Below are 27,534 nucleotides of genomic sequence, written 5' to 3' on the forward strand. Positions count from 1 at the left end.
TGTTTTCATACCGATCCAGCTGATCAGTGTTTTTAGTGTTCAAAACGAATGCCGTTACTGGCAATCAAAGCATCAGAAACGACCCCCCCCCCCTTTCATGCATTCATGATGAAACATAATACCTATTATATAAGAAAAAACAAAGAAGTTCCAGGCACTCTTCATGTATAAAAAAGTTTTAATAATTTGCTTAGTTCATTTTAGAACAATTTAAAAACACCAACATGTTTCGGCCTCTCTATTGGCCTTCTTCAGGGCATACAAAAAAGAAAAAGAAAAAAAGCGTCTGTAGTGCTCAACACGAATGCCGTTACTGGCCATCAAAGCATAAAAAAACTACCCCCCCCCCCCTTTCATGCATTCATGATGAAACATAATACCTATTATATACATTTGATTTGGAAATAGTAGCGTGTCCAGGCAAGAAACGCCAACGCTTATAGTAGAATACACGTAGCGCCCTATAACTCAGTGTTTCATGAATTATCCCGGATCACTCCTTAACTATACTTATATTCACCATGGGATAACGCGCGAACGTATGCATGAATTTTTTTTCTCTTTTTTGCATCTTGGACGGAAGAAAGTCACTGTCAAATGACCATAGTATTGTCCCCATAGCTATAATATAGAATATAGATATAGCTCTCCAAACATAGTGACGTACAGTGAAAATATGTAATGGAAACCTGGCACGTTAGCTACAAGGCCAAGACTAATAGCTGGCAGTGAATGAGTTAAGGGTTTTATCTCTTCAACATGCACGGCAAACACACACAGGACTTACATTAACACTTTGTATGCCACTCACAGCTTTTCTCGGGTTTACGCCCCGACCGCTGAATGCCACGTCACGAGTATTCTCGGATTTTTTTTATTTTTTTTTATTAGCGATCTGAAATCATATTGCATCACGCGAGCCTACCGTTGGAGATCCAGGGACCGCCGCCGCTCAGATCTGAAAAAAGCGCCCCCTATCGTCTCCCAGGTGGTAAATCACCCTTTTGGAATGGACTCAATGAAAGTGAATGGGAGAACGGATTTCTGACTCCACATTTTACTTTTCACTGATGCAGCCGGGGTTACCAGAGTTCATCCTGGAGCCTCTGAGCCGCGCGGATCATGTGTTATACTGTACACACGTTGGATCTATACACTTATCGATTTTTTCGAATGGTGATCAGGAATTGGAATATACCATTTGGATACCATCTGATGTCAGGTAAGGAATCTATGTTATCAGTGTTAGGATAATCAGACTTGTTTTCACAGAGATATAAGCTTTTTTGTGATATGTGCTCTAGCTGTTTTCACTGTAAAAGCCATGAGGCAATGAGAGCAGCTATTATCAGCTCGCGGCTCGGACGTGCGTGCGTGCACATATACTATCGATCATCTAGCGTTTATTTGAAAACAATTCATAAATAGGCCGACAAATATCAACGTTCTGTAATATTCCAGTAAAAGGCGATTATCATAGAATGTGTTGTTTTTCACCTGAAAACGGGTGCTTTTCAAAATGCTATCAAACGGAAATTAAGCGATAAAAAACCAATCTGCCTTGACAACATTGACTGGAAAATTATTCTTTGATAAGCGACGGGCAGATTAGACACATAGCCATAATTTAAAACATAGATTAGGCGATATTAAAACAGTTTTAAAACCAGAGACAGTGGACAGACTTGTCTTTCTTGCCTGCAACTTAAAGTAATGGCTTTGCTTGTCCAAATGACAATACTGACCAAATTGAGATTTATTTTTCTCTTGTCCATTTATTTTGTTTGCTTTCTAATTTAAAATACAGATTGAAACCGTCTGTACACAGTAGGCTATGTGTGCTAGCAGAACTAGACTCCAGTCACGAGTCACGGTGCACATGTGCGGTGGTTTGTCCACCAAAAAAGCGCCAAAAGATCGAAAATAAACTAGCAGAGCCAGAACTGTTCAACTCCCCTGGAGCCACAGCCAGCAGAGAAGCCGGTTTACTTTCGCTTTTAAACCAGCTGCAGCCTGAGAACTGGAGTGTGAGGGGATGTAACACTAAAGATGGCGGCAATGACAAAGAATTGCTGCAAAATATACATACATCTGTTGTTTACATTTTTTTTTTTTTTTTTTTTTTTTTATACTTATAACAATTTCGATAATTATCGATATCGAGAAATATGATAACATTATCATATCGTTATCGCGATATGATTTTTTTCCATATCGCCCAGCCCTAGGTAAACACACACAGAACTTACATTAATAATCTCTTAACAGGCGCCCCCAAAATTGGTCATTTTAGTTTTTGTTTTTGAGGACTGCATACTTTTTTTGCAAACCAAAATACTATACTTTATACTTATAGCACATGCATGTGCTTGGTCTCTTTTGAAAGATTACATTCTGAAGTTTACAATAAATACAATAAAGAAAATTCACTTTTAGTGCTAATGAAATAGAGTAACATAGGTCTGAACTTGAGTTGTAGAAAAACTTGTTACTCACGTTTTTCTGTAGTAGTAGTCCAGAAGTAGTATTTCCCCAAAAATGTATATGGCTGATAAGACAACATGGGTCCATAGGCTGAAGTCTTGTGTAGTGCATGTCCAAATTTCATAGAAATCTGTACAGAAATGAGTGATTCGTCCTCAAGATGGCCCACATGTGGGCCGTTGCATGTTAGGGTTTTATCACTTCAACGTGCACGGTAAACACACACAGGACTTACATTAAGGGTTTTATCTCTTCAACGTGCACGGTAAACACACACAGGACTTACATTAAGGGTTTTATCTCTTCAACGTGCACGGTAAACACACACAGGACTTACATTAAGGGTTTTATCTCTTCAACGTGCACGGTAAACACACACAGGACTTACATTAAGGGTTTTATCTCTTCAACGTGCACGGTAAACACACACAGGACTTACATTAAGGGTTTTATCTCTTCAACGTGCACGGTAAACACACACAGGACTTACATTAAGGGTTTTATCTCTTCAACGTGCACGGTAAACACACACAGGACTTACATTAAGGGTTTTATCTCTTCAACGTGCACGGTAAACACACACAGGACTTACATTAACACATTGGGCGCCAGCCATTAGCCTGGCCCTTGTGGCAAACGTGCCACGTTTCCATAACATATTTTCACTGTGCGTCACTATGTTTGGAGAGCTATATCTAGTCTATATTATAGCTATGGAGACAATACTATAGTCATTTGACACTGACTTTCTTCCGTCGAACATGCAAAAAAGAGAGAATTTTTTCATGCATACGTTCGCATGTTAACACTTTGATTGCCTAAGGCTAAATTCATTATATACCATAGGTTGCCGGCTCTATTTGTCTATGGAGAAGTACCCCTTCTTTGCATGGCTATAACTTTTTAAATTCTATTGCTACATTGCCATTATTAGGGCCCATTCAAAGTCCTATATGTATTGTTCATTGTGTAGCAACGTTAAACTTTTTCATTCACATATTCATAGTAAAGTATGGTCTAATGTATAAGTATGTTTTCATCTCTTTCTGCAGCTTTCTCCAGAACGTGATCTATAGCCCCAAATGCATTATATTGATGATGAAATACAGTTTGATGGCAATCGGGGCGATATAAATTCAATTGGACGTACTTCTAGAATGATCTACGTATGATCTGATGATGACCGGATGGGCGGCGGATCGTTTATAATTCCGTGGGCAGCGTTATATCATTCATCTAGTGTGGGTCATATGTTCATCATAACAGTTTATATGGAACACGTTCACAAATAACGCTGAATCTTACCGGATCTTCCTCGCGCCGTTGGACAATCAGCGTGGTGTAGACCGTTTTCGATTATGGGATGTTTATCCTGATGAACCATTTCCAGCTTGTATAATACTATATACGTCCAAATCATGTTGTTTATCGAGTTATTGGCAATGGATCGCTATATATTGTGACGAGCCAGAGTGCCGGCAGCCAAACCGAGTGCCCGGAAGTAATATGGCCGACCAGCACAACCTCCACAGCACTTCCTGTTTGGCGATTGCGCCGATCGGCCACCAGATGGCGCTCCTGAACCGCCAGAGAGCTCAGTGGGTCCTCCTGGTGGATCTCAGGCCAGCGGAGGGGAGATATGAATCCGATCACAGATTTTTGAAATATTGATATTAAAGACGCTGTAAAGCGTCCTTCGGCAACTTGAGCATGGCCGGGAATGACGCTGTAAAGCGTTTCCCGGCAGTTAAAGTGTTAAGCTGAAATTTATGTCAGATAGTCCTTACCTTTGGCCGGGGAATTCCAAAAAGAATATTCCAATTGTCTGATCGCGATTTCCAGTATTGGTGTCCATCTGGTCCCGGACATAATTTGGCACAACTTATGGATCGAGTGTGCCAGATGCGTTTCAAAGTGGTCGGATGAAGCTATTTACTCGGCTCCGTCTAAATTTAGCGCCCGGAGAGATTTAACCGTAACACAGGGTGAGATATAAGGTTTCAAAGGGTGGGCGACACTGTCATCTATCAGGATGCGGTCAGTATTGCACTTTGGCGATATCAAAATCCTTTCCTATGGCAACACCGAGGTCAGTGGATGAATAATGAATACAAATATTGAATAAAAGAAAAAACTACCAAAACCTGAGATATCTCGCGTCTGGCGTCCAACGCATGGCGAGTTAACCCGACTTATCTCGGGTCTGGCGCCGAATGTGTTAAGGGTTTTATGTCTTCAACGTGCACGGTAAACACACACAGGACTTACATTAAGGGTTTTCTGTCTTCAACGTGCATGGTAAGCACACACAGGACTTACATTAAGGGTTTTATCTATTTTCTGTCCTAATGTCATCTAGTACGGTTAAAGAGTTACTAAACACATCGTTTTGCTGCCCCCTAGTGGTTGATATTTTCACCCTGCTGCACACTCTGCCCCACCCCAGTCTGTGATGTCAGAGTTACTCCTTTTATCCTAGCTAGACTTTGATAGATACCATAGAGATGCATAGAGTGAGCATTAGAGATAGCACCCTATCTAGACAAAGTGTTCCCAATACTCCACCTGTTTTCTACCCAGAAGACAACACTGCTTCTTCCTCATTTGTGATTCAGTGGTGGTTGGAAAACTGAGTGGCATTACCATAGATATCTATAGAACACTAATATCTATGGGCATTACTGCCACTTAGTGGAAGGAGTGACAGGGATCTATCTGTAAGTTCATTACAGAATTGATCAGAGCCTCTAGGTGGCGGTATCCACATGAGAACAGTCGGAATCACCTCACATGTTGTGTAGATGAAGATCATCTGCCCCATTATGGCGTCGTCTGGCCGTGAGGAAGGGGATTTTTCTGAAGTGCTCATTCTTTCCTTCTCTTGATAGTACCTCCAAACCAAAGAGGCACTCTGACATCACTGATTGGTGCAGCAGGGTGGAAATATCAACCACTAGGGCTGCAAAAGGACCATGCGATCGGTTACTATTTAATAGGAACTCATTCCTCTCTTGGTGTCCATTGTTTTAGACAAAATATGGTAGTAATATTACAAATGAAAATCTATCTAAAAAAGTTTAGAATTGTTTTGGTTTTCACTGATTAACTTATTTTACTGGAACACAATTTAAAAGTAAAATTTGCCTAATATCTCCTTACTGTCCAGAATGTAATTATTAAGTCTAGAAATGTATATAATTCCAAATGATTAATTTTGGCAACACTTTATTTATTGATGGGTCTGGGTCACAGTTTATCCAAGTATATTTATGATGGAATTTCTTTTGTATATCTAGATAGATATAATGTGTGTATTTACCTCAAGCGTTTTGCTCACTCAACCATCTACTGCCACCCTCCACCCTTTCATCTCTCTCCTCCCTCTCTCAACCAGTTCCTCCCAGTATCACCGGCCAGGTGCAGGTGCCGGAGAATGTGAGTGTTGTGGTGAAGAACCCGGTGGTTATGACCTGCGAGGCTTCCGGCATCCCACTTCCTGCCATTACCTGGCTGAAGGACGGCCGGCCAATCAAAGCATCCAGCTCAGTACGCGTCCTCTCAGGTGACTTCCCATTGGTCTTAGCCTCTGTGAAAGCATTTTGGGCATTGGGGATTGACAGAGTTGACTCCTGAGAGCCTTGGGACCTGAGAGCGTTGAGGCTTGAGAATGTTGGGGCCTGAGAGTGTTGGTGCCCGAGAGTGTTGGGGCCTGAAAATAGTAGGGCTTGACAGCGCTGGGGCCTGAGAACATTGAGGCGTGAGAACATTAGGGCCTGAGAGCGTTGGTGCCTGAGAACATTAGAGCCTGAGAACATTAGGGCCTGAGAACATTAGGGCCTGAGAACATTAGGGCGTGAGAGCGTTGGTGCCTGAGAACATTGAGGCGTGAGAACATTAGGGCCTGAGAACATTGAGGCGTGAGAACATTAGGGCCTGAGAACATTAGGGCCTGAGAGCATTAGAGCCTGAGAGAGTTGGGACCTGAGAACATTAGGGCCTGAGAGAGTTGGGACCTGCGAGAAAGGAGAGGAGAGGAAAGGAAAGGAGATGAGAGGAAATGAGAGGGAAGGAAAGGAGAGGAAATAAAGGGAGAGGGAAGGAAATTAAAGGAGAGGGAAGGAGATGAAAGCAAAGGAGAGGAAAGCAAAGGAGAGGGAAGGAAAGGAGAGGGAAGAAAAGGAGAGGGAAGGAAAGGAAAGGAGAGGGAAGGGAATCTGTCATACATGTAGGCCTTAGCATGTCCATAACCTTGGCCAAGACAAAGTGTGGAAGGTGAGATGTATGCGGTCAAGATGGTAGGATAATTTTGAGGGTCACTGCTGGTTCAAGTCCTGATTCAGAGTCCATCCACTTGAAGCCTCCGGGCTGCGTTTGATCAGTAAAGGAAAGGAAGTCAAAGAAAATAATCTGTCATATGTAGACAGGATATCCATTATTTTGTTTGAGACAAAAGCACTAGTCACATGGGACTAATATTGCACGGGGAACTTCTGGAATCGTAAATCATTCCTCTTCCCTCCTCATCGCCAGTGTCTTCAACGAGCAGTTCCTGCTGGGGAGACCGCTGATTCAAATCCTCTGGGGTTCAGCTGCAGGTCCAGATTGAGAACCCTGTGCGTTATGTTCAATATCAGTAACAGGGCATTTAATTGAGTCATTCAAAGTCTAAATGTGTGCTTTGGATCCCGGATAACAGAAATAAGCCATTGCCAATTGAAAATGCAGCTAGTGGAATGCCTTGCCAAAATTATTATGTTTATTTTCACAAAAACAAAAGTGCCAAATTCAAAAGCAACTATAGCCAGACGTCGTTCAAGCGGAGAAACTGTGTCAGCTGCATGCCGTCTTCAGTGCTCTCTGAGGCTTTCACACATCAAAGAAGTGCAATGTGCTGCTTATCTTCCAACACTCAGTGTTTGTACTGTTAGCCCAGGTGATTCTCCCAGAGACTCTTGTCCAGGTAATGGCTGTTGCTTTTTTTTAAATACAGAGAGAGAATAATGGCCCTGGGTCTCAGTTGATTAGTTAGTGTGTGTTTGGACAGCTGTGTGCATGACTGTCCAATCCGTCACTGCTAAATGAGCAGGCTTTTGGCTTGTCGTGTGGCAGGGTCATTTGTTTTCAACAGAATGGAGTATTTTGTCAGTTTATACATATTTTAGCTTGTTCTTATGGGTTTTCAAGCTAATTGCCATTTTAAGTTTCTGAAGAAGTTAGAAACCTGAATTTAACCAATCTTGTTTTTTTTTTTAAGATCAGAGACTTGGCTTTGACTAACTGTGTACCTATTCCTTTTTTTTTTTTTTTTGTCTTTTTCCCCCTCCATTTTCCGCCGATTTTCTCCCATCCCAATGTTAGTCGTATGCCAATTCCCAGTCCCTTCCTGGTCGCTGCGCACTTACCCCCCACAGTCAGATCATCTGGGAGAGTGGAGGCTACCACGTGCTTCCTCCGACACACGTCCAGCCAATCACCGCTTCTTTTCACCTGGCAGCGCGGATTCTCATTGAGAGGGCGTAGCGTGTGGGAGGACCACACTATCCCCCTCACGTCCAATCCGCGCTTAGCAGGCGCCCCGACCGAACTGTAGGAGTCGCTGTTTACAACGACCCGGACCCACCCCGCCAGCTTCTCCCACCCTCTGATACAGCCAATTGTATCAGTGCAGACGGCCAGCCAAGCTGGTGACAACCCCGGAACTGTGTACCTATTCCTAAGATTCTGATAATATACGGTAAGATACTTGAATTTGATTTGATTCCAAGAGCTACTGCTAAATTTAACCAATCATTGACTTGTTTTGGACTCCTAGGAGGGCGGAGCCTGCGTCTGATGCACACTGCAGTGGAGGATGCTGGGAGATACACCTGTGTTGTGTCAAACAGCGCCGGAGAGGAGAGGAAGAACTTTGATCTGGACGTCCTTGGTAACTCATCCATTTGGCTCAGAATAAAATAAAACGCTAGTTACAGGGAGGACATTTATTCTGTTACTTCTTCTTATCAATGTATTTTTCTCCACGACGTATAGAGAGGTAAATATTGTGATATTGTAAATTCTACTCTCGTTCCACAGTACCACCTAGCATTGTGATATTATTCTACTCTCGTTCCACAGTACCACCTAGCATTGTGATATTATTCTACTCTCGTTCCACAGTACCACCTAGCATTGTGATATTATTCTACTCTCGTTCCACAGTACCACCTAGCATTGTGGATGGTGGCACGGTGTTGGACACCAAAGTGAAGGAGAAACACAACGTGACCCTGACCTGTGAGGTCACAGGTCAGTGAAAGCGCATTCAATTTTAAGCATATTGAAAGGTTACATCAGTGTTTTTAGATTATTTATGCAGGGTATTTCCTTATTTAAAAAAATAATTTATGCACCTCTATGAACGGCGATGTCACTAACTTACTTTATTCATTCAGTAATTAATTCGCTCACTTACGGTTAGCTCATCTGCCCCCTAGTGGCGGTCCACAGGTATCAGTTTCACGTCACGACAACAAACAATAATTATGGGCAGTACAACACAGACCACTTTTCCGCCCTGCATTGCTTCACATCTACATTATGTCACCGTGTCCATGTTTCTATCATAGCTTCACCAGAACTTTCTAGATACATATTATTTTGTCCCTTGGGAGGCACTATATTAACCCCTTGTGACTGTTGCCTAGGTAACCCTGTGCCAGAGATCAGGTGGCTGAAGGATGGCCAGGTGCTGATACCAGACAGACGCCACCAGGTGCTGTCTCATGGGCGCTTCCTCCAGATATCTGGGGCCCAGGTGGCAGACACTGGTCGCTACAGCTGCCTGGCTTCCAACAGTGCAGGAGACCGTGGCAGGCACTTCAACCTCAATGTCCTGGGTATGTACTGCAGTACATCATTCTATCTGTAATGAATACATACAGTAGCACTTCAACCTCAATGTCCTGGGTATGTACTGCAGTACATAATTCTATCAATAGTGAATACATAGTACTTCAACCTCAATGTCCTGGGTATATATACTGTAGGAGATAATTTTATCTATAGTGAATACATAGTACTTCATCCTCAATGTCCAATTATTATTATTATAATTATAATACTCAATTATTATGTTCAAACACAGTTTTCCTACCTAATACTTCATGCTTCAATGCTTCAAACCCTGTGTAAATTGTAATGATACTCCACTGTAAAATTGTAATGACACTCCCCCCATGGCCATCTTCACTAGAAAAGCCTCAACAAACTAATTTCTGATCGTTCATCTTCTCTCCTCGTTGCCAGTGTCTCCTACCATCGCCGGCTCGGGTCCGGAGGGTTCTGCCGAGGAGGTGACCGTCACCCTGAGTAGCCCCACCTCTCTGGTGTGTGAGGTCCAGTCCTACCCCCCCGCTCTCATCACCTGGCTCAAAGATGGCACCCCCTTCGAATCCAGCCGCAACGTACGAGTTCTTCCAGGTCAGGGGGTCATGTTAACGTCTTGTAGAGTTTGAATAGACTAGATGTAGAAAGGGATGGAACAGAATGGAGAATAGATTAAAATACAATACAATATCATAACATAACATATCTCCACACTGGATCTGGCAGAACCAATTGTATCATTGTGCACATTCTGGGTTGTTTGTATTTCCCAAACCAATCACAGTCACTTCTAAGCCCAAGATGCACCTTGCAAAATAGTATCAACGTTTTCCATATTGAGAGTGTAGTCTAGCTTGAAGACTCAATGTTGTTCTTCCTATGGACGGGGATTTTAAAACAGTTTAAAAAAGAACTAGTCGGCCAATGGGGGGCTTATACTGAAATAGCCAGCCAATGGGAGGCTTACTCTGAAATATTCTGCCACTGGGAGGTTTATACTGAAATAGCCAGCCAATGGGAGGTTTATACAGAAATAGTTGAGCCAATGAGAGGTTTATACTGAAATAGTCGGCCAATGGGAGGCTTATACTGAAATAGTCGGCCAATGGGAGGCTTATACTGAAATAGTCAGCCAATGGGAGGCTTATACTGAAATATTCTGCCAATGGGAGGCTTATACTCAAATAGTCGGCCAATGGGAGGCTTATACTGAAATAGTTGGGCCAATGGGAGGCTTATACTGAAATAGTCTGCCAATGGGAGGCTTATGCTGAAATAGTCAGCCAATGGGAGGCTTATACTGAAATAATGGGCCAATGGGAGATGTACATGTGCGGTCAACATCCTGTGAGTCAGACTAGCTTTTCTTTAACTCCCACAGGTGGGCGAACCCTTCAGATCCTCAATGCTAAAGAGGAGGATGCTGGCAGGTACACCTGTGTGGCCACCAATGAGGCCGGAGAGACACTGAAGAACTATGAGGTCAAAGTTTATGGTGAGTGGCTGCTTTGTGACTTTATACTCCTCGTTTGTATAATTTTCAAGTGTGCAAAGATATTTTAGTTTGCTCTGGATAAGAGTGTCAACACAATTTCTTAGCTGTCAAATGTCAAAGCATGTTAAACTGTGAGTCTTACTATACCTAAGAAAAATACAAATGTAATCTAAATCTTTGTAAATTGTAAATTGTTTTTTCTCTAGTCCTCCTATCATTAAAATGCTAATGTTACTGTATGTAGTCTGTAATCTGTCTAAATACACACTACAGTGTAAAACGATATCTCTCAACCTGGAGGTCACAAGATGATTTTGCGGGCCCTCAATATATATTATCATGATACTATAATATTGAAATATATTACCTTTTTTCAACTACAAATGACGTCCCAAATGGAAAACTACGTCAACATCTGCAATAAAAATATATATACATCATGTGTTTTATCTAATAAAAATATATATACATCATGTGTTTTATCTGATAAAAATATATATACATCATGTGTTTTATCTAATAAAAATATATATACATTGTGTGTTTTATCTAATAAAGCTTTCAGTTTATTCACCTCCTCCAGTGACTTTTTATTTTGAGCAAAATGGGATTGTCAAGCTAAAAACATTTAATATATATGTGTCGATACTTCAGTGATATAATATCAGAATACAAAATATCACAATATATTGCTGCATCGATCCCACCCCTAGATAGATTTTCATATGTGAAATAATGGATATTTGAAATCTATGGCTCTCCTCCGACTATTAATCAAGTTAAATAGTACCATTCATTTGATCCCATTTCACCATTCTCTCTTATGTTTGACTAAAAAGGTGGATAACCACAGTGTAAAACAGAATGGACAATGAATGTAACGTTCCCTCTGTGTGTCTCTCTCCAGTCCCCCCTCAGATCAATAAGAACGATGTCCCAGGGGAGGGGCTGGCTCCTAAGGAGGTCAAGATCAAGGTCAATAACAGCCTGACCCTGGAGTGTGAGGCTCAAGCCATCCCTACACCAGCACTACAGTGGTACAAGGACGGACAGGTAAGACACATAGAACACTACAGCCTGCTTATATAACCCTGCTTATACAGTATCTCTAGATCTCTCCTGTAGGTATAATGTGTGTATTAGGGAGACACAGATACTGGTATCCTATATCGGTCCGATACCAGGTTAAAATAGAATATTGGTATCGGAGAACTTCCCCCGATACTAAAATCCAATACCAAGAAACCTGTGTAACATGCCAGAAATCAAAGGAAAGTTTGATACTATACTGTTCATCAAAAGTAATGGATCATATCGGTACTCGGTATCAGCCGATACTCAAAGCCCAGTATCAAAGCTCAGTATCGGTATCAGGACTGATCAGTGCATCCCTAGTGTGTATAATGGTATAGGCATTCCTGTTTTACTTCTTATTGTATTACTATTATTATTATTTTATCTATATAATCTGTTGACAACTACTCAATTTCCTCATCAGGGATAATTAAGTTGTATCTTATCTTATCTTATCCTTTCTTATGTTATCTTATCTTATATTATATTATCCTTTCTTATCTTACCTTATCATATCTTATCCTTTCTTATCTTATTGTATCCTTTCTTACCTTATCTTTTCTTATCTTTCCTTATCTTATCTTATCCTATCTCCTATCTTATTTGATAATTTCTTGTATTATCATATCCTATCTTATCTTATCCTTTCTTATCCTATCGTATCTTATCCTGTCTTATCATATCCCATCTTATCTTATTTTTTTTATCTTATCTTAATTCAAGATTCAATCAATTCAAATTGTAAACATAAATTGTAATTTGCGTTGATAGAGCAAATGTTTAAATATTTCTTAATAGATGGATATGAATATCTCAGGCCTAATCGACACACTTTCCCATGAACCATCTGCTGCCTCTCTGTAGATATTGCGGGCGGACGACCATGTGTCCATCACAGCCAACGGTCGTATCGTCCAGATAAAACACGCCCAGATCTCGGACACAGGACGCTACACCTGCGTGGCCACTAACATCGCTGGAGAGGACGAGAAGGACTTTGATGTAAATATACAAGGTGAACCAGGTTGATTGATAATAATGTGTTAAATGGGACTTTTATAATTGGTTTCATGGTTTCAGAAATGCTTGTTGTGACTGCATGACGCTCAAATTGTGATGGGGATCCTACAATTCCAGGCCTGCAAGCCTGTTGAATGTTTTCTTTCTCTGATTATTAGGGATTGTGTCATTTTTCAAATCACCTTCCTGTCTAATAAAGCTAGAGACTGCCCCCTTGTGGCTTTATACGAAAGTGACTCTTTTCCCAACTACAGGTATGTTGGTGGTAATACTTGAATTGACACAGGAGCCTCCACTGCTATAAATCCATGCACTAATGGTACAATAAGGTGTTTGGATAACAAACCAAATGCTGTATATTATTATCTATAATCACTGCATCCTTTTGATTTGTTGGTGTGTTAAAGGAACATGCCAACATTATGGGAAATTAGCTTACCGTCTTCTCCAGAGTCCGACAAGAAGACCAATCTCCAGATTCATCCATTAATTTGTGCTAAGCTAGGCTAGCTGGCAGCCGGATAGCTTTCTACCGAACGCACAGAGAGGAAATTGGTATCTATCTTCTTGTCTGAGTCTGGAGGAGACGTCAAGCGCATTTCCCATAATGTTCGCACGCTCCTTTAAGTTTGTGTGTGCTTGCGTGAATGCGAACACACATACATGTATGTGTACGTATGTGCAATCTGCGCATTTGCTTGATCACTTCCTCAGTCAAAAAGTTGACCAAGTTGCAACCTGTTGATTCACCATCAAGACACACACAGCAACTCCACACACTTCCAAGCACTTTCCAAGCACTTCCAAAGCACTAGTGCACCTGTTCAAACTAAACCTTTGCAAAACAAGACTTAAGAGTATAAAAGCCCCGCTAGCGGCCTCTAGAGGCTGCACTGCTCCTTTACACCCAAACAACCAAGTGTGTGACAATGCCAGCCATTTAGCCCCTTGCTCTCCGCTGATACCACCCCTCTCCTTTCTCTCCCTTCAGTGCCCCCTAGTTTCAGCAGACCAGGAGGAGTGGGCGATACCACCTCTAGGCCAGGAAGCAGGGGGGATGTGAAAGATGTGATCCTCAACAACCCCTTCTCCCTCTACTGTGAGACCAACGCCGTCCCCCCGCCCACACTCACCTGGTACAAGGACGGAAGACCACTGGCCTCCAACGACAAGGTCCTCGTCCTGCCTGGTGAGGAAGAGAGATGGAGGAGGAGAGAGAGAGAGAGAGAGAGAGAGAGAGAGAGAGAGAGAGAGAGAGAGAGAGAGAGAGAGAGAGAGAGAGACCTAACGCTACACTGTGTATTGTGTCTCAGGTGGGCGTGAGAGAGAGAGAGAGAGAGAGAGACCTAATGCTACACTGTGTATTGTGTCTCAGGTGGGCGTGAGAGAGAGAGAGAGAGACCTAATGCTACACTGTGTATTGTGTCTCAGGTGGGCGTGAGAGAGAGAGAGAGAGACCTAACGCTACACTGTGTATTGTGTCTCAGGTGGGCGTGAGAGAGAGAGAGAGAGACCTAATGCTACACTGTGTATTGTGTCTCAGGTGGGCGTGAGAGAGAGAGAGAGAGACCTAACGCTACACTGTGTATTGTGTCTCAGGTGGGCGTGAGAGAGAGAGAGAGAGACCTAACGCTACACTGTGTATTGTGTCTCAGGTGGGCGTGAGAGAGAGAGAGAGAGACCTAACGCTACACTGTGTATTGTGTCTCAGGTGGGCGTGTGCTGCAGATCCCCAGGGCTCAGGCTGACGACTCAGGCAGATACACATGTGTGGCGGTGAACGAGGCCGGAGAGGACTCCATTCAGTACGACGTCAGGGTGCTCTGTGAGTACACGCCTGCTTCACTACAGTACAACTATATTGCACTTCAACTAAGTTGTATTAGTACACACACATGTACATTAACATGTGTGTGCAGTTGTGCACTGATGATTCAGCCTAATGGGCTGAAATGGTCTTGGAGATAAGTAGATAATACCGTGTGTTTTTATTTTTGTTCATGTAAGCTTGTATATCTGGATGTGTGTGTGTGTGTGATATGTGTGTCTATGTTTCTTCGTTTGTTTTGTGTGTGTGCTTTGTGTGTGTATATATGTGTATGACTATGTGTCCTGTCCTTATCTTTCTGTGTATCTGTGTATGACTGTGTCCTGTCCTTATCTTTCTGTGTATCTGTCCGTATGACTGTGTGTCCTGTCCTTATCTTTCTGTGTATCTGTCCGTATGACTGTGTGTCCTGTCCTTATCTTTCTGTCTATCTGTCCGTATGACTGTGTGTCCTGTCCTTATCTTTCTGTGTATCTGTCCGTATGACTGTGTGTCCTGTCCTTATCTTTCTGTGTATCTGTCCGTATGACTGTGTGTCCTGTCCTTGTCTTTCTGTGTATCTGTCCATATGACTGTGTGTCCTGTCCTTGTCTTTCTGTGTATCTGTCCTTATGACTGTGTGTCCTGTCCTTATCTTTCTGTGTATCTGTCCGTATGACTGTGTGTCCTGTCCTTGTCTTTCTGTGTATCTGTCCGTATGACTGTGTGTCCTGTCCTTATCTTTCTGTGTATCTGTCCATATGACTGTGTGTCCTGTCCTTATCTTTCTGTGTATCTGTCCGTATGACTGTGTGTCCTGTCCTTGTCTTTCTGTGTATCTGTCCGTATGACTGTGTGTCCTGTCCTTATCTTTCTGTGTATCTGTGTCCATATGACTGTGTCCTGTCCTTGTCTTTCTGTGTATCTGTCCTTATGACTGTGTGTCCTGTCCTTATCTTTCTGTGTCCTGTCCTCCCCCAGTGCCACCATCTATCCGGGGAACAGACAGTGACCTGCCTGACGAGGTGACAGTTCTCGTCAATAAAACCGCTCAATTGGAGTGTCACGTTGATGGAAACCCCGCCCCCAAGATCACCTGGCTGAAGGACAGTCAGCCAATCAGCTCTGGCGGCCCTCACAGACTGCTGTCCAATGGGCGCACACTACAGGTAAACAGTCACTCTGCTGCATATAAATTCATTTGGAACAACAAACGCCCACGATTAAAAAGATCCACTGCACAGAGAAATAAAACCGACGGGGGTTTAGCCTTTCCAGACTTCAAATATTACTTTCAAGCGTTCTCTTTAAGACCACTGATCACCTGGATTGATTCTCAAGCAGCGGTATCCTGGAGACCATTGGAGGAGAAGATAGTAGCCCCACATAGACTGCAGGATATAGTGTACACCAACATATCAATTAAGCAATGCAACTTAAGATTTGGCCCTCTTATTACACATGTGATCCGGATTTGGCGTGACACACAGAAAACGTGTACTAACCACCATAAATGGCACATGCATTCTCCCCTATTTAATAACAATTTACTCCTTATTGGACAACAACCTATCAGATACCCTGGTTGGGAAAAGAAAGGCATACACACATTGGGGGATATCTTCGATGACTCTGGTCTCCGCTGTTTTCAAGATATATCCAACAAATTTGACCTCCCCAGTTCCTCCTTTTTCTTCTATTTACAAATAAGAGCAGCTCTGAAGGCTCACGGCGTCCCATGGGATGCTCCACTTGAGCACCACAGGTTTCACAAATTTTTTTATGACAAGGAGACGTCGAGAGGCTTCGTCTCTGACTTTTATCGCCACTTACTTACGTCCTCATATAAGGTCCTTCCCCTAGACACGGTTTGGAGGAAGGATATCCCAGAGCTGGAGGTAGATTTTGATTGGGATGCAGTCTTGGAAAATGATCGGCTATCATCATGCAACCCAGATCACCAACAGATTAATCTTAACTTTGTTCATAGGACTTACCTGACCCCTAGACGATTGAACCTAATGGGTCTCAGACCTGACTCTCGATGCTCCTTGTGTTCAAACGGTGCTATTGGTACATATAAGCATATGTATTGGGAATGCCCTCCTGTTGAGACCTTTTGGGAAAATGTTACCACTCAATTATCAGAGATTTTATCTCTGACCATACCGACACTGCCTTCTGTACTGTTGTTGAATGATGTTTCTCAGTTATCAACCTCTGTACATGTAAAGAGACTCATTTTGGCGGGTCTTACAGCTGCCAAAAAGTTGATAGCGTCACGCTGGATTCAACCGGATAAAATGTGCCCGAAGGTATGGATTCTCACCTATCTCGATGTGATTTATCTAGAGATATCTACTGCGCGGATTTTAGGTGTTAATGAAGCCAGCATCGCAGTCTGGGTAGCTGTAGTGGATAAGATAAAGGAACGCATATAAATTTGGAGTTTTCTGGTGTTGAATGAAGTAGTGGATGTATAGCCCACGTTGGGGTCCTGAGGGGGGGGGGGGGGGGAGCGAGCGAGTGTCCATGGTATTGTATTTATTATTTACCGGACTGTCATTATTGTTATTATTATTTCTGTTATTGTCCTGTGAGTTATTGTTGATTATTACTGTTACAGTATTGTTTGTCTTGTTTCATGTAAAAAAAGAGAAAATAAAAAACATTTGTTCAAAAAAAAAGGTAAACAGTCACCACCGATAAATATAGATTTAGATGATCTGTCTAAATATTTACCTAACATACACCTTGCTGTGTCTTAGTATTTACCTAAGCTCATTTTGTCCCATCTGTGTCTCAGGTGTTGAACGCCCAGGTGTCAGACACAGGCCGTTATGTGTGCGTGGCTGATAATGTGGCCGGCAGTGCAGAGAAATCCTTCAACCTCAATGTCCACGGTGAGTAATCCTTCAACCCCAATGCCAACGGTGAGTCCTCACAGCCGAAACAAAACCAGAATAAAACCACTGAATAAATCACCATCCAGAAGTGGCTTGCTTCGTTCTATTTGTATGGACGGATGGATGGATGGATGGATGGATGGATGGATGGATGGATGGATGGATGGATGGATGGATGGATGGATGGATGGATGGATGGATGGATGGATGGATGGATGGATGATGGATGGATGGATGGATGGATGGATGGATGGATGGATGGATGGATGGATGGATGAGATGAAACTTTAATGTCCCTGTTGGGAAATTACATTATATCACAGATGTATGGCAGATTAAGATTATAAAATATAAAGATATGGTCAAGGATAGTAGGTAGGAAATATGCAATTATACAAACATTTTATTATAAACACATTTGACTCATGTAAAATATTTTCTCTCATTAGCAAGTCAAGTTTCCATTGTCCAGTGCCTGGCGAGTAAATCAAGCGCACCTCCAAGTGGTCAGAATATTTTTAACACACAGTTTTGCCTTGGCCTGCAGCAAATCCATATGTATTGTACAATTGACAAAGATTAAACACTCAGTGATATGAAAAATGATATAATCAATAAGGCATTTGATCAATTCTAATTGCAAATCAATAATGCAATTAGATTTTTACTGAAATGGGTACAATCACGTAACTCAACCGTTTTCAGACCATGGAACAATATTCACCAGTAATCATAACACTCAAGGTACAGAAGTTATTTGTGTGTACCTACTTCAGTTGTTTCATGTGTATAGTCATTGGCCCTCTTGTTTTGTGTCTCTACACTGTATTTAACATGTATTTTCTCTTCCTCCCTCCAGTGCCGCCCACCATAGTAGGACTGAGCCCTGAGAACGTGACGGTGGTAGTGAACAACTTTGTTTCTCTGACCTGTGAGGCGACAGGCTTCCCCCCTCCCACCCTCAGCTGGCTCAAAGACAGGAGCCCTGTCCTGGCCAACAGCAACGCCCTCATCATGCCAGGTGCCGTGCCACGTCTCTGCCGTGCTCCACAACGAGATGGACATCCATTTTGGTAGAAAGAATATATAGAAATAAATAAATAAAATACTTTTTATTTATTTATTCTTTTCTCAATGGGAGAAGAAGCTAACTCTTAAAATAACAAAGATCCATGATACAGATCATCAAAGTTTAGAGAAAGTAAGAGGGGGGATGTCCATCCACAACACACCAATGCATTTGAACCAACCTATGTAATGACGTTGGTAATCCTGACGACGGCACCTCAACCGAAACATCTTTGTTTTGTATGTACTTTTACCAATGTATATTTCTATTCCTCACCTACAGTAAGTGTGCTAGATATCCTTTTTTTCTTATGTTGTTTAGCGAAGTAACGGCAGAATTCCCTGATTCTGTGTAATGAGGTTGGAACTACTGTATGTAGTAATTGCCCCTTGGTGTAAAACTCAGTTCTATGTTGAAATGGCCCCCACTATCCGAACGGGATCCTTTCAGGTCGCAGACCGGATAAGACTGCGGTATACATCCGTCATGGTCACGTGGTGCTGACGGTTCACACCTCGAGGCTAATCGGAGGCTAAGGACGAGTGCAGAGTGACTGCCAGTAGCCAATGAGCATCGGTTACAGCTACTCAGACTCCACTTGTGCCTATAGGTAGTCGGACGCTGCAGATCCTGAGGGCGAAGATGTCTGATGGGGGGAAGTACAGCTGTGTGGCCATGAACCCTGCAGGAGAGGCCCGCAAGCTCATCCACCTCACTGTGTTCGGTCAGTATCCCAAAACAGTGTACTGGACTCCCTACTGTACATCTCTACTCTACTGTAATTTAAAGGAACACACCAACATTATGTGAAATGCGCTTACCGTCTTCTCCAGTGTCAGACAAGAAGATAGATACCAATTTCCTCTCTGTGCGTTCAGTAATGCTATCCGGTTGCAAAGCTTGTCTAGCTTAGCACAAATGATTGGAAGCCGATACAGACCAGCTAGCATAGCTGTTGGCCAAAAACACCTCTCCCAGAGTTTTAAGCTAGGCTATTGGTCCGTATCCACTTCCATTAATTTGTGCTAAGCTAGGCTAGTGGTCCGTATCCGCTCCCATTCATTTGTGCATTGACTGTTAGTGAACTGTGCTATTAATTTGTCAGCTTCCTGTTTCAAAACGATTTTTTTTACTCCTTGCTCTATTTCTCATCCATTTCCTGTTTTCCCTCCTCCACCCTCCTTCCCTCCTCCACCCCAGTGCCTCCCAGCATCAGGGACAGCAGTGGGGTCTCGCCCGTGGTGGTGAGCGTGCGCGTAGGGAACTCTGTGACTCTGGAGTGCGAGTCCAACGCCGTGCCGCCTCCCACCATCACCTGGTACAAGAACGGCAGGGCGGTGACCGAGTCGGCCAACCTCCGCATCCTGACTCAGGGTCAGATGCTGGAGATCAAAGGGGCAGAGGTGAGGGATGGGTGGATGGATGGATAGATGATGGATGGATAGATGGATGATTGGATTAGATGGGTAGATAGATGGGATTGAATAGATGATGGATGGATATATTGGATGGATATATTATATTTTTACATTTACCGCATATATACATATATCCATATTTGTCTGAATATACCTGTCCTGCATACATTCCTTCTATATACTTACTTATAAACCTGCATATAACTCATAACTCGGTATGATAGCATGTACAATAATGCTGTATATACCGTATATATATATTTATTCTCACCATATATATATCGATCTGTATTTAGTCCTTTTACATATCTGTACTAGATACTATATCTATATCTGTACATATCCTACTCTTACTAGTTACGCTGCTGGCCAGTATGACTACCACCATACTGTCTTTACACCTGTATCACTGTACATATTATACAACTTTACAACATTGACCGTGACTATTCCTCCCTCCCCCAGGTGTCTGACACTGGCCAGTATGTTTGCAAAGCCACCAATGTTGCTGGACAGGTGGACAAGAATTTCCACCTTAACATATATGGTAAGGAAGTCTATATCTGTCTGTATCTGTTCACTGTCTGTCTGTAGTTTAGTTTAGTTTAGTTTAGTTTAGTTTCTTTATTAGTTGTCATACAGAAATACAGAATACTTTTGCATGAAATGCTTCTTTCTGTTTTGCTCCTGAGAGTGTGCTAGATAAAATAAAAAGATAGTATAAAATAAGTATACTATAAGTATAAAATAGAAAGTCAAGTACGTAAACAAGTGTAAACTAAACAAAAATGTTCAATATACATATATACAGTATATGTACAGTATATACAATGCAGAGTAGAGAAGGTAACTGAGTTACAGAAATATACAGTACAGTGTAGAAATGGTGAGGTATAGCTTAGCTTGTGGTGCCACCTTGTGGTGGTGAGGTGCAATGAGGTGCAATGAGGTATTTTTCATTTCATTTTTTCATTTATTTATTTATTCGTACATGGAATTACCACAGTCCAACAGTACATTCATATAATTCACCAAAAATACCATGGCCGAAAGGAACAGGAAGAAGAAAAAATCTTATATATACCTGCCCCTACACACACACAACACACCGATGGACATATTGTGTAAAACCAAACAGAATATACCCATTTTGCAAAAAAAAAAATTTTAACAGATTGATGTGCAAATCTCCTTACCAAAAAATATAAAGTGTGTACTGTATACAGTATATCTGCTACATTATGCTTTCTCACACATTACTCTGTTATTCAGATACATACATCATTCTGTGGTTTTTAATTCAGAGAGCATTCCAAACCACTTATTTTCTCAAACTATTTTTAACTCTCTCTCTCTCTCTCTCTCTCTCTCTCTCTCTCTCTCTCTCTCTCTCTCTCTATCTCTCTCTCTCTCTCTCTCTCTCTCTTTCTCTCTCTCTCTCTCTCTTTGTCCCTCTCTCTGTCTCTCTCTCCCTCTCTCTCTCTCTCTCTCTCTCTCTCTCTCTCTCTCTCTCTCTCTCTCTCTCTCTCTCTCTCTCTCTCTCTCCCTCTCTCTCTCTCTATCTCTCTCTCTCGCTCTCGCTCTCTCTCTCCCTCTCATTCTCTCTCGTTCCCCTCTCAGTCCCTCCCAGTATAGATGGGCCAGCAGAGGAGAAGGTGGTTGAAACCATTAGTAATCCAGTCACCTTGGCCTGTGATGCCACAGGAATCCCTCCTCCCAGCCTCACCTGGCTGAAGAATGGACGCACCATAGGTAAGCCTGCACCGTCTAAGGCGGTGGTTCTCAAAGTGGGGTTATCTCCCCACCTACAGTATAGGCAGTTATGGAATTCTGGAATAAATCTATCTAACTACACATTTGGGGGTCCCTGGGACAAGATCCTATCAAAAAGGGTCCCTGGCATATTACGTATACATTTAGGGGTCCTTGGCATGCATGAAAAGGTTTGATAACCAAATGGTCTAAGGCAGTGGCCTCACATGGTTTATTTGGAATAATAAAAAGGTGAAATTGGAATGTAATCGTTTGTTGCTAACATTACATATCCTCAAATCGATCCAAATGGACAGTGATGTAGCCATCAGTTCCCACAAGTTCAACTTTGATAGAAACCAGGCGCAGACACACGTTATTAGCCCTGCCCAACAAAAGGATGTTCTTCATTGAAGAACATTTTAAAACAGATGTAGACAGACACAACATATCAAGTTAACAGTGGATTTAGGAGTAAAAAAATTACCTGACTGCCATCCTCACCTGCCACCCCTTTTGTTTGATTAAATTGCCTACTGCTGGTCATTATCATCTGTGATGTCATATACAGGTATACAACTCCACCGAGTTTTTGTTGTTTATCATATATCATTATCTATACATAGTGACTATTGTTTTGCACATAGCAACCGTTGTCAATTCAATTGCCATGTACAGAACAATAGTTACTATGATACAAGGCCTCTATTAACAGAGGACATGCCCATACACAGGATAATGTTATGAGGGTGAGAATACATTTGCTAGTTCTACAGATCATTTAAACAGACAATAATGTATTAATATGTGATTTAAGTTTTTATTGGATTCTCCAGACGGACAAGGCTCATACAAACACGAGACGGGTCATATTGTTTTATAATGCAGGCCAATGATTCTAGTTTAGTTTATTTGACAATAAATAATCAGACCAAGACATCACATCTAGTATTCAAGGATAGTACAATAAAGACTTTCCATTGCGGTCCTTCCATTCTATGTGGTGAATGTGATAAGATTAGTCATATCTTTAACAGGTTTCTCATAAGAACACTAGCATACGTGCATTTTGGAGATGAAACCAGAGACAGTCTGCAGAGGAGACAGAGCACTGCAGTAGTTTTGAATGGGGAAATCTGTCACGCTAAAGATGGCGGCAACAACAAAACTGCTACAAAACAAACAAACAAAGAGAAAATAATTATTGATGTGATGATGTGATTAATAATGTGATGTGAATTCATGTTGAATAACATAATTTACTGCAATTGTGTCCATTCTATGTCAGTAATTTATCAGTGACTTCAAATATGAAAGACACAATTATGATATGTATGCCTTTTTCTGTTTTATATTCAGATTCTCAATCAAATTTACAATCAATAGAGTTGCAATAGAGGTACAATGCATGAGTTGCAGTACAGAAAGGCTACAGTTCTTGTCAAAACAACTCAAAAAAGCATATACTGTAGATTTATTGAAAATCTACGTAAAATAGCAACCAGTCACTGCACGTGGTCAACCCTACACTCTTGAATTCTCTGATGAAATGCATACGTGAGCTGTATGTGTATCCAGGAGGGATATGCGAAAAGCCTAATTTTATTTGCCTCACGTACTATAAATTGACATTAAAGTAAACGTAACAATACATTCAATACATCTTCATCGTCAACCCTTTTGGTCGTCTCTTCTAGAGAATTCGGAGTCCCTGGAGATGCATATCCTGTCTGGCGGCAGTAAGCTCCAAATAGCGCGCTCACAGCTCGCGGACAGCGGCACCTACACCTGCCTGGCCTCCAACGTAGAGGGCAAGGCACGCAAGAGCTACCATCTCACCATTCAAGGTAACGGACTAGAATTTAAATGCCTCACTTCAGCATACGAATGGGTGGAACTTTGAGGAGCATGCAACTCAGTTATGCGTCATTATTATTATAATAATTTTCTATTATTATTTCAGTGCAGCACAAACCGTCTGGCTGCCTGTCACACGTGAATAGTATTGTTTTGATTGAAAATTTGCATAATTTTTTATGCATATTGGGTGATGACCATCCATAGTAGAGTACACATATGGGGGAAACACCGCTGAGTGATATGATTTGTCCTCTTTCTCTCCCAGTCCCTCCCAGTATCTCCGGCTCGGAGCTGCCCAGTGAGGTTGGGGTTCTGCTGAACGACAGCATCCAGCTGGTGTGCCGTGCCCGGGGAACCCCGCCCCCTTCCATCCAGTGGCTGAAGGACGGGAAGACCCTCAGCAGGACCGTTAACAAGGGCCTCAGGTACGACTGAGATAATGACGTTCAAATAATTTCAATTTAATTAACTAAAAAAAGACTGATCCCCTGGCAGCAATTGATAAGGCAGGTATCACACACACACTACTTGCAGATAATAGGGGATATTCATCTGCCATACGGTAGTATAAAATACTGCACATTCGGCACATTATGCATTCGGTAGCGTCTGTGGGTGAGTGTGTGTGGGTGAATCCTACAATTTCTCACAAACTAGGGCCGATCAGCCTGTGCTTTGGTGCAGAAAGTTACAGAGGCACAAGGATGAGCGTGTGGGAATATGTTTCACATCAGGCAACAGGAAGTATTTTTGGAGAATTGTTCTCCAGCATACTTCATTGACACTTTCATGTAGTCATCGGTGTAGTACACCCTTTTACCACCAGAGGGCAACAACAATGGCTACAAATGCTGCCACCGAAACTACTGCAGGGGGTCGCACAGAGACAGTTGATCATAGGGTCAGCACAGAGACATAGCAATACTACAGACAGTTGGCCACTCCCTCCATCCCAGCATGCTTTGCAGTTGCAGCTAAATGTGTGGTTCTAGTTGTTTTATAAGATGTCAAATAGTTGTTGGTTATGATAGAATATAACGATAGGTAATGATATAAATGAGTGAATTAGCTTTTACTGTATCACAGAAGATTGGAGAACATTCATGTAGTACACCCAGGCCCGGACTGGCCATCGGGAGCACCAGGAGTTTTCCCGGTGGCCTGGCCTGCACAGATAAAAAAAATATATATAAAAAAAAAGAAAATTACTTTTTTTTTTTTATTATTATTATTATTATTTTTTTTTGTCAGGCCATTGTTTCTAGTTGTGGCGGCGACGCGGCGCGATAGTTAGATAACCTAGGTGGGTGGGGAACAACCAGGATTTCACTGTCTGCGACAGAGTTGGACTATCTGACTATCTGACTCTCCCTCACGCGGATCACACACACACAATGGAGCCGTGCTGCCGCTTGTGATTGGTGGAGGCGGGACCAGGCGATACAACTGATTGACAGTGGAGGCGGCGAATGGAATGGCAGACGGCACTCAGATGCAGAATAACAGCCAGGCAGTGAGCCAGGTAGTGAGGGACTCGGGAGAGATACAGTAGAGCGAAAGTCAATTAACGTTGATGTCAAGATGGACAGTGGAAGAAAGAGAAAGGGTGGAGGAGAGAGGGATAAAACAAAGAAAAAGAAAGGCCCTTACAGGAGAGAGTGGTTAACTGTATTATAATAGTAAATAGAAAAATATGTTGTGCTCTTGCTTTTTTCTTTTTGAAGGTGGAGAGAGTAGCATTGCTAGTGCCACAACAGTTTTATTTGAGGTCCATAACAGTACATTGTACTAAGCAATTGTTGGCTCATTAGTTTGTGATTCACATGCACTAAAATTCACCAGAATGCAGGAAATTAAGTCTTTGTAACAAAAGATTTCCTGGTGGGGGACCCCCAGACCCCCCGCTTAAAAAGTGGCCTGATTGGGGCTATATTTCGCGCTATATCTCCCGGTATGAATTATTTCCCCAGTCCGGCCCTGAGTACACCTCATATTTTGACATCAAGATTACTAAATCACAACTTTGGCTTGGATCTGTTCGCAAGTACAAACATTGGTCTTCATTCTCGAACATGTACGTAAGTACCTTTGTAAATATCTTGGTAAATATTTCGTACTAACAAATTTACAAAAATTCCTGAACGCGTGAAACAGTCTCCGTAAGTGGCCAAAATCTTCACAGCTAGGTTCCCATGAACGAAAAACATCACTCATTCTTAAACTGCAAAGCACGTTCTCATACACCTACATTTGCATACAGACATACCCCGCCAGCTCCTTATAAGGCAAAGGAGGCGGAGGCATGTGCAAAACAGGGCATTGCAGAGCATTGCATCTGCACCATGCTGACCCATTCAACAGGTAGTGCGGAAGTGATTTGTGACTGATCTCAAAATGAGATTAGATTCAAATGTATTGTCATTATACAGCACAAGTACAATACAACATCCAACCAGAATGCAAATGTAACAGTAAAGTGCAATAACATGCAATGAACAGGTGATTAAACTGGGTATAAAATAAATACTACTGAGAAATTGTGTGGTTTTTTTGGGTCAGGGTGGCCGCAAGCACTTCCATCACCACGCAGTCCTCTCCTGGCTGTTAGCAAACCTCTAACAAATAGTCTCTAGGCCACTATAGCTACATCCACGCCATTGGGTTCAGTTCTTATTTATTTATTATCGGACATGGTTCGTTGAGTCATGACTATATATGTAAAACGTGATTGTTAATGTTACAAATATTGTCATATTTATTATCATTATAATTATTTAATTCCGCGGATGTCTGTAGGATGGCAATCCCCAAGGACTTCTCCCACAGACAGCTGTTGAAAACACGGGCGTACACCGGCCTGTCCGATTTACGACTGCCTTTTCGAGTTTGTAAATCCTACATAAATCCTACAACGAATTTACAATACAAAGCCGTTCGAGAATGCTGAATAAGTACCTAAATCGAGTTAGGAAGGAATTCCTTGGTAACTTTCACGTATGTCCGTTCGAGAACGAGGACCATTGTATGTACGAATCTTTCATTAAATGAGACCCCTGGTATCGGTACTGTATGTACATAATGTCGCACCTGTTCATGATGTGTACCTGCTTTTCCTGTAGGATCAGTCCAGATGGAAGCACCCTGACTGTGACAGCAGCTCACACCTCAGACAGTGGGAAGTACACCTGTGTGGCCACCAACACCGCAGGAGAGGAGGACAGGATATTCAACCTCAATGTGTATGGTGGGTTTAACACAGAGCGTACTTACTGTTAATCTCCTACCCTGGTGACTTAGTTGGGTGTTGTTATTCAGCAGATTCCTAAATATAATAAGATAAGATATTCCTTTATTGATCCGCTTGGGGAAATTCAGGCATCATAGCAGCATGGGGGAGGTGGAGGGGAGGTACAGGTAGTAAAAACAAGCAGTGTAAACAATATAACAAATCAATATAATTAACTAACTAACTAACTGAAGTATACAGTATTCACATAAGGTGCAGTATGCATACGGTAGTATTATTGTCCTTTTAGGCGATTTTTTTTTTTAATCTACCGTAATTAGTTACAGGATTTGTAATTAATTAATCTAATTAATCGCATTTTAATCGCATAACCATTTTAGGCCTGATATTCTATATTCTATAATCATATTTAAAATTGCATGTGTCCGGATGGCAGAATTCAGTACTGTATCTACAAAACCTTCTGTTTAATCATCTTCCATTTATTCATTTGCTTAGATTTTTCAGGTCTGGTCAATTTTAGCATGGTGTTATT

General features: G+C 42.0%; 1 protein-coding gene across 1 annotated transcript in view; it reads left to right on the top strand.

Moving 5' to 3' along the window:
• The window catches only part of hmcn1 (hemicentin 1), a gene marked incomplete at its 5' end in the record, with an annotated part of 337,372 nt that overhangs the window by 248,105 nt on the left and 61,733 nt on the right, over nt 1–27,534 (top strand). Inside the window, 20 exons of the mRNA XM_084311219.1 lie at nt 5,879–6,046; nt 8,297–8,410; nt 8,686–8,772; nt 9,171–9,362; nt 9,772–9,945; nt 10,733–10,846; nt 11,754–11,899; nt 12,785–12,935; nt 13,932–14,129; nt 14,652–14,765; nt 15,729–15,916; nt 17,554–17,650; nt 18,513–18,674; nt 19,333–19,446; nt 19,923–20,125; nt 20,606–20,687; nt 21,761–21,892; nt 23,590–23,739; nt 24,018–24,177; nt 26,872–26,996. Coding sequence (XP_084167345.1) covers nt 5,879–6,046; nt 8,297–8,410; nt 8,686–8,772; nt 9,171–9,362; nt 9,772–9,945; nt 10,733–10,846; nt 11,754–11,899; nt 12,785–12,935; nt 13,932–14,129; nt 14,652–14,765; nt 15,729–15,916; nt 17,554–17,650; nt 18,513–18,674; nt 19,333–19,446; nt 19,923–20,125; nt 20,606–20,687; nt 21,761–21,892; nt 23,590–23,739; nt 24,018–24,177; nt 26,872–26,996 — 2,871 coding nt within the window. The remainder of the gene's footprint in view (nt 1–5,878; nt 6,047–8,296; nt 8,411–8,685; nt 8,773–9,170; nt 9,363–9,771; nt 9,946–10,732; nt 10,847–11,753; nt 11,900–12,784; nt 12,936–13,931; nt 14,130–14,651; nt 14,766–15,728; nt 15,917–17,553; nt 17,651–18,512; nt 18,675–19,332; nt 19,447–19,922; nt 20,126–20,605; nt 20,688–21,760; nt 21,893–23,589; nt 23,740–24,017; nt 24,178–26,871; nt 26,997–27,534) is intronic.

This window comes from Notolepis coatsorum, assembly GCF_963971535.1.
Source record: "Notolepis coatsorum genome assembly, chromosome: 3".
Lineage (NCBI taxonomy): Eukaryota > Metazoa > Chordata > Actinopteri > Aulopiformes > Paralepididae > Notolepis > Notolepis coatsorum.